At 36.4% G+C, this 13021-nt stretch overlaps 1 protein-coding gene across 4 annotated transcripts in view; it reads left to right on the plus strand.

Moving 5' to 3' along the window:
• LOC105035108 (uncharacterized) overlaps nt 1-13021 on the plus strand; it is a 28545-nt gene extending 15524 nt beyond the window's left edge. For 3 of the 4 annotated variants that reach the window (XM_010910525.2, XM_019847224.3, XM_019847223.3), the window contains 8 exons: nt 1391-2150; nt 2233-2288; nt 2670-2749; nt 2848-2930; nt 3037-3116; nt 3982-4061; nt 6972-7017; nt 11547-13021. In XM_010910525.2, the coding sequence (XP_010908827.1) occupies nt 1391-2150; nt 2233-2288; nt 2670-2749; nt 2848-2930; nt 3037-3116; nt 3982-4061; nt 6972-7017; nt 11547-12776 (2415 nt within the window). In that variant the 3' untranslated portion in view covers nt 12777-13021. Of the gene's footprint in view, nt 1-1390; nt 2151-2232; nt 2289-2669; nt 2750-2847; nt 2931-3036; nt 3117-3981; nt 4062-6041; nt 6928-6971; nt 7018-11546 lie in introns of those variants that run through there. The other variant, XM_029261835.2, reaches the window with a different exon arrangement.

Here is a 13021-nt window from a genome sequence, read left to right on the forward strand (position 1 = left end):
TTTCAATGTTCACATGCCAGATGATAACGGTGAAGGAAAGATCCAGAATGGGGAAAGAAAGGGCACAAGAAAAGCCACTAGAGCGAGAAACATGGTTGTCTAATACTTAAGGATGACCATCAGCATCCATGGAAATGGACAGGAGGTCAAAATCAGATATGATAGTTGATTTACTATTAAGATGGCAAAAATAGCATACAAGAGAACAACAGAAGACAAATGAAGATCCATAAGGACAAACCCTGTAACGCACTTCGTTGAAGATTTGGGACTCAAAGGCACTAAAATAATGTGATCCTGAAAAACAGGAACAATTTTGGTTCGATCTATTAGAAAAGAAGTGGTAGACATTTTTGCTACTCATGAAGCCAAGGCCTCTTCAGAATGGGTAAGGGTGAAGTGACCCAAAGCAACATCTAACACGATCATCAAAGTTGATTCCAGATGACTCTATGAGGAAACACGACCTATGATTCAGTTGAGCTTTAGTATGATATTTTGTCAGATGATCAGCAATAAGTTGCCAAATCTCTCCTACTCCAAGGGATGCAGAATTATTCAATGGCCAAGATTGCCAATAAATGTTCAGATTGCACTTTAGGGCTTTGAGTGTTGGGGAAAGATTCATGATGGTATTTCCCATGCTTTGGTACCAGAAAATATGTGACTCAAGTATCAGTCTGAACATGAGAATGCAAAAAATATGTTCAAGTATAATATACTTTGCCTTTCAAACTTGAGTTCGAACATTAATAATGTTGGCATATCATGTATATGTATAAATTTCACAGCTATATCTTGCATCTGGCATGAGACAATGTGTGGACCAATTTGATTAGTTGGCATTCATTTCAAATGAGCTTCGAAGTTGAAGGGAGACTCAAATCCAGTTTGTTTAATACTATTGTCATCTCGCTTAGATAACTTTGTAAAATACATTGAATTTTTTAAATTTTTCTGGAACTGTGATATTTTTCTACGATATATCATATCTTAGCTGCATTTTGAAGTCATTTGTGAATCATCATTCCACTTTAAATTTGATGCTATAAGTAAATAAAGAGACACATTCCTTTCTTTGTTGCTAACTGTGTGACAATTTGTAGTACATGTTAAGAAATATATGGAAATAGTGTATCTCACAGCTTTGAACTGCCTTCTTATCTCCGTCACTTGATTATATTTTAGTCATGCTTTACACGTGCCGCATTTGGGTTCTAATGATTGCATTGTTTTCCTATCAGTTATCTTTGAATAAAATATCATAGTTTTTAGAAAAATATTTGTTATTTGGTTATGTCTTTCTTCTCACTTTTCCTCTATGTTTTATTTTTCAAATGTTCATAGTGTTGCTTATTTGTTATGTAAATGACATTTGCTTACTATCCAGGGTGAAGAGGTAACATTTGATTACAACTATGTAAGAGTATTTGGCGCTGCTGCTAAGAAATGTGTATGTGGTGCTCCTGAATGCCGTGGCTATATTGGCGGCGATCCATTGAATACTGAGGTTATTGTCCAAGATGATTCAGATGATGAATATCCTGAACCTGTGATGATCCAAGAAGATAGTGAAAGAGAGCTAGATGTGGATGAGACTGTTTCTGATGCTATGGATGCTAACACTTTGAAACATAAAGAGATTTCTATGGAAAATAAAGATTTGCTAATTCAATGTGCTCCCACAGACTCAGAAGATTATCAACAAGCCAAAGAATCCATATTCAGGCCCTTATTATCTGATGTTAATTCATTGGATGCTTCTTGTCAAACTCTATGTCCTATTCAAACTGAAGAAACCATGTCCAGATCTGTATCTGATGTTCAGTCATTAGAAAACCCTACAAAGAGTCTGGATAATAGAGAAACTGAAGCGACCATGTGCAGACTTGTGTCAGATGTGCAACCTTCAATGCTTTCTTTTCAAACTTCAATTACTATGAAAGAATCAGTGTTTGATTCCATCCTGAGAAGCAAGACTTCCCTGTCCAAGGTTGTTGGTGATAAGCAAAATATGTCAAAAACTTATACTGCAAAATCATCTCGTTCAAATGTTACAATAAAGAAGAGCAGCTCAAATGCAAAAAGCCTGGTGGCCCACAAGGTCAAAAAATTGCCAACGAGTGCTAGTAGCGGACATTTTGATGGAGGTAATTGCATACTCTAATATGATAGCTGGATTATTGCTTAAGCTACAGTAACTATATTAATATATCTTCACCTGTATTGCAGTTGAAGAAAAACTTAATGAGTTACTAGATGAGGATGGAGGCATTAGCAAGAGGAAGGTAAGTATTACCTATCCATGATTCTATTTACTTTGTTTTTAACTTAATGCTTTTGAATGTTCCAACATATTTCGTCAGCACAACATCGGTATGGGTGCAAACAAAATTTACAGTTCTGATTTTGACAAAAGTGGAACTCTATAATGATTGCTTTGTTTGTGTGAGCAAGGAAAAAATTATTATTATTGTCCCCTTTCTGATACTAGATTAATGCTGCCTTCTTTTAATTATAACCTTTTTATTTGACCCCATATAGCTGTGGCTGGATGATTATGGTTATGGTATTTTGTTTTCCTAATTTTCAATTTTTTAAATTCTTTGTTTCTTTCATTCTTACTTAGATGCGTTGCATGGGTTCTAAGATCTTTCATCTTTGAGCAGGATGCCACTAAAGGCTATTTGAAGCTTCTCTTTGTCACTGCAGCAGGAGGGGATATTGTTGGAGGCTGTGCATCTCAAAGGTTGTATTAGACATTCTTGTGTGATTATTGCAGCATTTTTTTTATGATTTTTGGAAACTTGATTGCCTCATTCTTTTTTTTTTTTTTCATTGGTTCAGCATACGGGATCTTTCCTTGATACTTGATGCTCTTTTAAAAACAAAATCACGGACAGTTTTAGTGGATATAATCAACAAAAATGGTACCTGAAGTCATTATCTCATGTCATTTATATTTTTTATATTTTGTAGAAGAAATAACTTATTGTGTTTGTGCATAAAAAATGATGACTTTTTTGTGTTACATAGGATTGCAGATGCTGCACAATATAATGAAGCAAAACCGCAGTAAATTCAACAGAATTCCTATAATCCGGAAGCTTCTCAAGGTTGGCAAGTCTCTATATGTGTACTTTTGATTATAGTACATTTGCAATGTTAACTATCTCCAGTAGTTTGGAGTCATTGCTCCTAAATGAAACTAACTGCAATTGTTTTGAATTATAACACTACCAATGAAGTTGAGCCTTATTGATTTTTGTAGTATTGTGATGTGTCCCAGCAGAAAGTTTGATGCATTAGAAGTGTCTATCATGACTTTCGGATTGGTTTGGCTAGCCTTAGGATTTTTGGTTATGTCATGAGGACATCATGATCTTGTTTCCTGGCAAATTTTGAGATTTCATATAGTTAAATAGTCATGAGTTATTTTTTTTTGTTTCCTGCATTTTTTTTCTTTTTCCTTAATATTGATTGAAGAAAGAAAGCGATCACCTTTCACTAATTGTTATATTTGATATTTAATTTGATGAGTTAGACCATAGAACCAGACTTTCATGGTGTTGTTCAATAAATGTACTCTCCATCCTTCCTGTGTGTCAACATGAATAGTGTATTTTATGTGGTCTGAAATCTTGATCATACGATACTGTCCTGACCCTGTACCTTGTGCCATATTAATGCATATCATCATGGAGTTGTTTTCTGGTTTGGTGGACTGAGTAGATGTAGGGGATGTACCATGTCGTTGAGGATATAGGTGTGTACCACAAGATTTCAGACCTTATTTATCCAGTCTTTTTGTTTCAGTAGATACCTAGGCTGGCATACTGATTTGACATAATTTAACTGATTGATCAGTCATAGGTTGGTTTGCTTCAGTTTTTCAGAACTTTTTCATATGTAATATAATTCATTAATCTAAATTTGTCTAGGAAATTTCATTGATTTGTTGATGCTCATATTTTGTTGCAGGTGTTAGAATTTCTTGCATTAAAAGAGATCCTTACCCCAGAGCACATGAATCAAGGTCCTCCATGCGCTGGAATGGAAAGGTTTGAAATAGTTATTCTTTTTTTCTCTCAGTACTGGCCTTTGCTTTTATGTTGGTGGTTGTGTATTAAATTTGAAAGCTTGTGTCATCTAAACTTGTTTCGATATCTTGTTTTCATCATTGGAAGAGTTAAAAATCTTATTGTGGAGTAGATGCTTAAATCTCTTTCTTTGACCCATGTTAGGCTCTCTGATTCAGGGCTTCTAACAGACTTTGGGTGGTAATCACGGGCTTTTAAATAATTGGGGCTAAAGTCTTCCATGCTTATGTTTTAATTGTGTCAACATGTCCATTTGGGTTATTAGGGTGGGTTGTGAAGATGAATGACCTGGGTTGGTCTTAGTTTGGCATATGGCAATGAGAACTCAATTGATCTTGTAGGCTTAAGTGGAATGACCATAATTGTGTGATATGGTTCCAAATTCTCTCAGGTATTGTACCATATTGTATTATGTATGCTGTGTCACATTCCCCTCTGGGTCCTTGGCTCTGCTTGCATTGACTGGTATATCTGTGATACATAGTTTTTTTATATTGGTAGTGCTCTAGGATTTTGCATGTAATGCCACTTGTTCTGCTAGAATTCATTTCATTTGAACATTTTACCATTGAAAAGAAGTTCAATCTTGATTTTACTTATATAAATTGAATGAACTAGTTTTTAAGCAAAATAAACTGAGTCAAGAAGCAAATGTGTATTCAAATGTTGGGTTTTTTACAGATTAGTCCCTGAAATCTTTTGTGTTTGCATATTAATCCATCTTTTCTGCATTTGTATGTTAATCCCTGAGATCTAATAACTTATTGTTTATACATCCCTCAGGTTAACCATATGATAATGGAAATATTTTGCTTATATTCTCTTAATGATGTTAAATTCACATTTTTTAGGAATTTTTTGCCTCTAGCCCTCACACCTAATTGTCAATTTAACACGTGCCCCTTCATTGTTGGTCCCCAAATGACCAAGTTCTGAGCAAGAAAGGTGAAGTGAGAGAGAAGAGATCAAGTCTCGAGCCTGAATCATTGTTAAATTAAGGGTATTTTGGTCCTTCTACAATCCTGGTTAACCTTCAATTGGTTTCATCGATGAAAACTAGCAGGACTGATCTATACAAATGGAGAACTTTGCAAGTATTGTTGTATAAATATGAAAAAGATAAGGATTCATATGCAAATATGAAAGATTTCAGGGAATAGAAAACCTTAAATGTCTACATAAAGATATTTAAATATTGAATTTCCTTTTACATTTCCTAGTACAAGTCACTCTTGTTGGTGCCTCACAGACCTACAAATTTAAGTCCTGAGATATATTATTAAGTTTGAACCAATAAATTCAGAGCAAGAGATGGATTCTTCCCAAACCTTCTTAACAGAGAGTGAAACAACTGAAATAATGATGTTAATGGATTTATGGATGAGCTGAACGTATGGTAAAGCAATACTCTTTTATTATATTATTAATCTCAATAAGTAAACAAATGACTCGCATGTGTGCACGATGTTTGATAACTAAAACTAACATATGATTGTGATTTTATTACCTAAAGATTAGTAGGATGGCTGAGGCCTGAATCAAAATATACGGTTGTGATATTGGTTTGTTTATTAATGAGCCATACAATCATTACTTTTTAATAATAATTTCCTAATAGCTGATGCTTAAAGTTCATATGAATCAAACTTTATTTTGCTTCAATATCGATCTAGGATGAGGTCAAAAATGGTTAATCCAGTGAGAATCTCTGACCCACTTCAAAATGGATTCTATAAGAATTCAACTTGGTCCTGACTAAGGCAAGAGTTCGGCCAAACTTCAGCTTAATATGAGCAGGCACACTAGCATGTGGGTTTTATTACTTCTGATGTTGCATCTGTGTGTTGTTTTTATCTTGTATCACTGAATCATCAAAAGCTGATCGTGCTACATCTTATGCTAGTTCTGATCAGAAACCAGTGTTTTTTTTTCCTTAATCAGAACCCAGTGTTGCAAAGCCTACCAGTGTAGAATATACTTCATATTGATTCAGATAGCTTGATTCCTTCGTGGAAGGGAAAAAAAATGCATGAGGTGAAGATTTGAGCACCATTATATTAGGCAATAGTCTTTTAATTTCTGTCATGATTTTGCTGTTAATGATAATGGTAATTGCTGACCAATGTCTTTGCAGTGATAAAACTAAATCTGAACTCATCATACATTTACCTCGTTCTCTAGAGCAGTTGCCTAACTGATATCAACCTTCCTACTATTTTAGATCCTTGGAAGACTTTCTTCCCCGGTGCTGTTTCTAGAAAATTTCTTGTTCGAATGCCTAAACCTTGGATTGTCTTGTATGGCACTTTGAACTTGTCCTAAATTAGCTCTTTTCTACATTGGCTGCCTATTAATGTCAAACTTCAATGATTGTTATGTCTTGGGCCTGTTGTCTGTGTTTTGGCCCTTCGAAGAAGACTTTCCAAAGTTCTCTATTTCTTGTCCAAGAACATATCTTGCTTGAATGCCAAAGCTATGGATCTGCAGTTTTTTATCCTTCCATCAATGAGTTCTCATGGACAACCATGCAAGTTTTGAGACCGTCACTCCAGTTTTGTGACTTTGCCCAGTGTCCATTATTTTGAACCATACATAGTGTTTTATTATCTATTTTTATTTTTTTCCAAGTGGTCTACATTATTTCCATTCTTGTAATAATAGTTATCTTTTTATCATTACTGGCATACTTGCTGTAACTTTATGTTGCTTATTTAGTCCAATAATTTATAGAAACAAAATTGTTTCTTTTCTCATAGATACAAGTCATATGAGTTTTGATATTATTATTTCCTGTTTAACTATGCTACTCCATTATAGACCCATCCATGTCACATAATTTTGTAATTTATTTTGTGTATTCCCTCAATGCAGCTTTAGGGAGTCAATATTTACCTTGACCAGACACAATGATATGCAGGTAATAAAAGAGGTTACTATTATCAGTTACCTTTTTTTGTAAAATATATTTGTTTACCATTTGTAATTAGTGCATCTATTTAACTATCACATATTTTTTAAAGTCATTTTGGTGCATGTGATCTTTAATGAACTGCTGTTTTTTTCTTTTCTTTTGTAAGGGGTTAATGAACTGTTAAAGTTGCCTTGTAAATTTTCCCTGTATTTCTTTGTCTATCATTCTGCTTATATTGAAATAATGCTTTTCTTTGCTTGTTTTAAATTGAAGAAACAAATTTCATTAACAGGACTTATTCAGCTCCTGTGTCAAAAATATTTTGTAAACAAGTTTTTGTATAAGATATTTATATTGCCAACCCAAAGTTAATAGAAATTTCATTATAAACAAATACTTCGTTTGGTCTTGATGTAGGTAATGGTGTAATGCTTCTCATGTTGGTCTACATTGTGATAAAAACAAGTGGGCTTTTTAATATATGCTACTGCATTTATAGCCATCATGAGTAGCATCAAGTTATTTATCCAGAACACTTGTTGGTTTGATAATGGATCTACATTTTAGGAGTTATTTTGAGGAACACAAGCCAGAATACATGCCTTTAGTTCATCATGGCTTTGGTGTAACCTGTCAAAAGCAAAAAAAAATACTAACTTAAGTTGATTACACAATGTAGATAAGACCACTAACAGATTTTAGAAATGTAAAATTTTGGATCGTCAATGCATAGTTTTCTCAACAGATGTTTTATGAAATAGTTGGAGCATTTTATTTTGTTATATTATCTCACAGTAAGTTAAACTCAGCAATTTATGTAGTTAAGATTTTTGATTTTAAATTAAGTGCCCAATTTTTGCCAAGCTGTAAGGAAAGAGATCGTACTATCATCAGCTTTAAGGAAATTATATGTGAACTGTATCTGATGCTCTTTTTTTAGATGTTCAGCAATAAAAATGTAGATATTAATACACCCAAATTTTCATAATATTTATTGTTCGTTAATGTGGAAATTTGTAGGGAGAATTTTATTCAACTAAGCTTGTTGTTGGCCAGGGGTGCGCCCTGGTGCAACAGTAAGGTCACTCCATCATAACTTGGGTGTAACGAGTTCGGAACGTGGAAATAGTCTCTCTGCATGTGAGGGTAAGGCCGTATATATCTGGCCCTCCCATACCCTAACCCCACAGTGATTGGAGCCTCGTGCACTAGGATGCCTTTTAAGCTTGTTCTTGGCCAAGGTTTGATAATTCAGTGTCCACCACTTTTGAACACAACCCATGTTAGTTGGTAATTTTAGTAGTGAGACTTCTGAAGACTACTTAAATCTTGGAACATGTAGAAAATGAGGAACTATCATAAAATTCTTGGATTAGTTTAAATAGTTTAATATATAAACTGGTGATGGTGATAAATTAATAGTACTGTAATGGCTTGTGGATGAGCAGCAAAATGTTTTGATAAACATGTCTAGCATCATGATTGAGAAGAATGTTTTAGAAACCCTGCAGGGAGTGCCTCATATGATATAAATTACTTTTAATTTCATGAATTTTTTTTTAATTTCATAAAAAAGAAAATCGATTGGTATTTATTTAAAAAAAATACTTTAGCATATTTAGATTTGAGCCAAAGAGCTATTTGGGCCTTGGGTTCGACTAAACCCTATTCTTGCATTGGCAAATCATTTTGATTTTCTTTTTTGTTAGACATATAAAATGTTTTTCATAATTTTCTAGTTATTTGTCAGTTCTCATTTAGACTTGAACAAAACCTAAATTTTCAACCTTCTGAAGACCTTGCAATTTGGTTAAGAGGATGAGATTGGAAAAGATGGAGAAATTATTTTGTTAAGCTATTCATTAGGCATCATGTAAATGATTTAGGATGCCTTACTAGTTTTATTGAGGATAGAAATGTTAAATATGCATGTAAAATTAGAGTGTCAAGATAAAGGAGGTTGTGAAAAAGATAAAAATAGGAAAAGCAATTAGACCTGATGTAATCCATATTGAGGTTTAGAAGTATTTGGTGACTAATATGTTTGGTAAGATTTTAAAGACTAAGAAAATATTTGATGAATAGAGGAAAGAGCACTATGGTACTGATTATAATAATAAAAGTGATCTTCAAAATTATTCTAATTATCATGGTATTAAACTCATGAGCTATAAAATTTCAGAAGATGGTGATTGAGCATAGATTGAGGTGTGGCACAAAAATATTGGAGAACCAATATGGTTTTATGCACAGAAGGTAGATTGTGGAAGCTATTTTTCTCTTTTAGAGGTTAATGGAGAAGCATAGGGGAAAAAGACAAGATCTTCATATAGTTTTTATTTATTTAGAGAAAGCATATGATAGAGTTACTTGAGGAACTTATGATAGGTGTCAAAAAAGAAAGAAGTTTTCATTAGATATATTAATGTGATTAAGGACATGTAGAACAATTACTAATGTAAGAACTACTGGTGAGATTACTAGGGAGTTTCCAATCATAATAGATTTACTTTCAAGATCTACTCTAAGTCTTTACCCTTTTACACTAGTTATGAATGAGCTTGCTAGGCATATGTAGTAAGATATTCTTTGATGCATGCTATTTGTGGATGATATAGTTATAACGGATGAAACTAAAGTTGGGTTAATTGTAGGTTGGAATTATCGAGAAGTACATTAGATTTTAAGGGTTTTAAGTTTAGTAGAACTAGGATGACATGCATGGACTGCAATTTTAGTAAAATTGGAAATGGAGGTGAAGGTATTGTGAAACTTGAGATCATAAAGTTTCTAAAAGTTCTCGTTTTTGATGTTTAGGATCGATTATTCATAAGGGGAGATTGAATAGGATGTTGTCCATAGGATTAAAAAGTTCGATGAAATAGAAAAGTGCAACTGAAATATTATATGATCATATGATACTTGCCGCAAGGAGATTTTAATGGATTGCTGTACGACTAGCCATGGTTCTTAGAACCGTCTTGAACTGGGTGGTTTGGGGCGTGCCGAACCGGATCGATGGAGAACTGAGATGGTTCCGGCGGAGAAAACGGCACACGTCGGTGTCGGGGAAGAAAGAGAGGGAAACAAAGAGAGAGAGAGGAGGGAGAGGCCGATGGCCCTCTGCGGAAGCCGATGGTGGCCCTCTGCGGCTGTCAGAGGGTGTCGAAAGCTGCTGCGGCTCGGTTCGCACGACGGGGCAGCTGCAACGAGCGAGAAAGAGAGGGGGGGAGACCACCGGAGATGGGAGGATGGGACGGCGGAGAGGCCATCGAAGGTCTTTGGGTGGCCGCTGTGGCTATCGGGCGACGAAAGCGGCATGGGCGGAGGTCGTTTTTAAAAGGGGAAGACGAATGGTGAAGCCGGCAAAAGTCGGCTTCACTGTTTTAAGATCTTTTTAAAAAGTTTAAAAATAGTGAAGTCGGTACTCGATTTGTTTATTCAATTTTTTTTTAAAAAAAAATCCAGAAATAGTGATGTCAGCAAACCCATTGCCGACTTCACTGTTATCGGATTTTTTAAAAAAAGTTCATGAAATAGGGGCGATCGCTCCTGTTTCACATCGTGGAGCCGCAGGCGACGACGTTTACGCTGCCCAATGACCACGGCGGCCAGCCGACGGCCTCTTCGATGGACCCCCTCCCTCTTTCTCTTCCTCTCTCGGTGGCTTCTCCGACAGACCCCCCTCCCTCTTTCTCTTCCTCTCTTTTCCTCTCTTTCTCTCTCTTTCTCCTCCGGTCCTCCCTCTGTCGGTTCGCGCTGGTTCGATCCGGTACGGAACCGTACCGGACCGTGTCCCGGCCGATCGGAACGGCCGCCGATACTGGTTTTTAAAACCTTGCGACTAGCCATGCTTTATGGTATGAAATGTTAGGCAGTTAGAAACAACATATGCACAAGACGAGCATGATCATGAGAATGTTGAGATAGAGGCGTGGCAGTACAAGAAAGAATAAGAAATGAAATTAGTCGTAAAAATGTGGAGGTAGCACCAATTAAGTACAAATTAAGAAAGGGGTGACTTAGATGGTTTGGATTTGCACAACGTAGGCCAAGGAATGCACTTAGCATGAATGAGCGATTCGATACATGTTAAAGAAAAAAGATAGAGAGAGATTGAAAATCACATGGGATGAAGTAGCAAGGAAGGATTTGATATCTCAACATCCTCCAAAAGTCTGGCCCTCAACTGAGTGGAATGGGGAAGTGGATTTATATAGCTGATCCTGGCTAGTTTGGGATTAAGGCTTAGTTGAGTTGAATTGAGTTGAAGACCTTAGCAAAATTGAGGAAGTCAAGCTTCTTATCATAATTCTTACTTGTGTAGCAGTCGGTTCGCTTTCTTCTCTTGGCACTGAACAATTTGTATTTTTAGCTTTCAATAATTTTTTTGAGTTATTGTTTCTGCTATTTTTAGCATAGTCTTGATGCACTTCTGGCTGGCATCATGTCTATTGTTTATGTATATATTAGTGAAAAGTTCTTTATTTATAAATTGAAGATTTATCTGTAGTTGCCTTAATTATGATATACAGGTTCATCAAATTGCTCGCAACTTTAGAGATAAATGGATTCCTCGTACTATTAGAAGAATTGAGCCATCAGATAGGGAAGATGGCCAACTAGATTCACTGCATTCCTACTGCAGTCGGTTTGAGTCATCCATGTACAGGCGTCGGCGTGATCACACAGCAAGACAAACTGATGCCATTGTCTGTGTTAGTGAAGCAGTCCAGCAGCCAATATCTCCATGTTTACCTGATATCCCTGGAGAAACATCTTCACATCCTGAGCAACTGGTCTCCAGCTCTGCACCCTTGATGGATAACATTATGGCAAGCAGGACAAGAACACGCAAACGTAAGAGCAGGTGGGATCAGCCATCAGATATGACAGACCCAGATCCAAGAACCTTCTGGTCAGTTGAAGATAAAATTGTCGAAGCAGGCTCAAAGTTTACAAGAGCTACTGGTTCACGATCAGATCCTGGTTCCCAACTTGAGGACTTAAAGAAGGATTTTGGGACCCAGAGAATGGAGAACAGTTCTTTTGATGAAGTTGCAAGTGTGGAGAATGTAATGCAGCAGAATATTGATGATGAAGCACCACCTGGATTTGGGTCTCCTCAGAAGGATCGCCATCCTCAGGTTTCTTCTGAAACTACAGTGGCTACAGATGAAGTGGTAATAGGGTGCATACAGGAGAGATTCCTCTCAGAAATAAGTGTGTCATATGGCATTCCTTTGGCCCTTGTGCAGCAGTTAGGATCCACTGAAGCTGGAGGAAACCAGATTCACCCACACTGGTTGATTGCACCCAGCATGCCTTTCCATCCTTTTCCACCTCTTCCACCATATCCACGGCAAACATCCAGTCCTGTAAGTCCAGCGCAGACATCTTCTAACCACAATATGACTCAGGCTGCCAAAGATATACAGCTAACTAAGCGACGACTTGAAGAGTCTCAGACGACAGATCTGGTTCTTCCAAGTGCATCAGGACAAAGGCCAGCAGATTTAGTTGAATCAAGGCCCAGGAACTCCCACATCATTGGAAGAGTGGGGTGGCCTTCTAATAGCTCTGGAAGGAGGTTTTTCCGACCACAGAGGTGGAACAACCCAAGGTTTCAGAGATGTTGCCTTCCCTGGCCACGGGAAGGTGGTTGTCATGGCCACCTTAGTAGCGTAAGAAAAAGGGATTCTGGTGTTGGTGCTGAAAATCCAAGGGATGGTAGTGGTTTATGTTCCTCAGAGTGTAAGCACTGATGACGTTAGCTCCAGTTGTCATCAACCACCACATTATTATTGATTGTGGTCATTTGATTGATTGAAAAAGGAGTGAGGTAGCAAATAGGTGTTTCTTGATGTATTTGTAATTCTTTTCCATGCTAATATCTGTCAGATGCAATTTCTGTTTGTCCCTGGTGCAAACTAGTACACTCTCTGAGGGCAGTTGATTTATTTTGAAGGTTATACATCTAATTATATCTGTCAAACAAAGTCTTATTTTA

The sequence above is a fragment of the Elaeis guineensis genome, chromosome 1, assembly GCF_000442705.2.
Source record: "Elaeis guineensis isolate ETL-2024a chromosome 1, EG11, whole genome shotgun sequence".
NCBI classification, from domain to species: Eukaryota; Viridiplantae; Streptophyta; class Magnoliopsida; order Arecales; family Arecaceae; genus Elaeis; species Elaeis guineensis.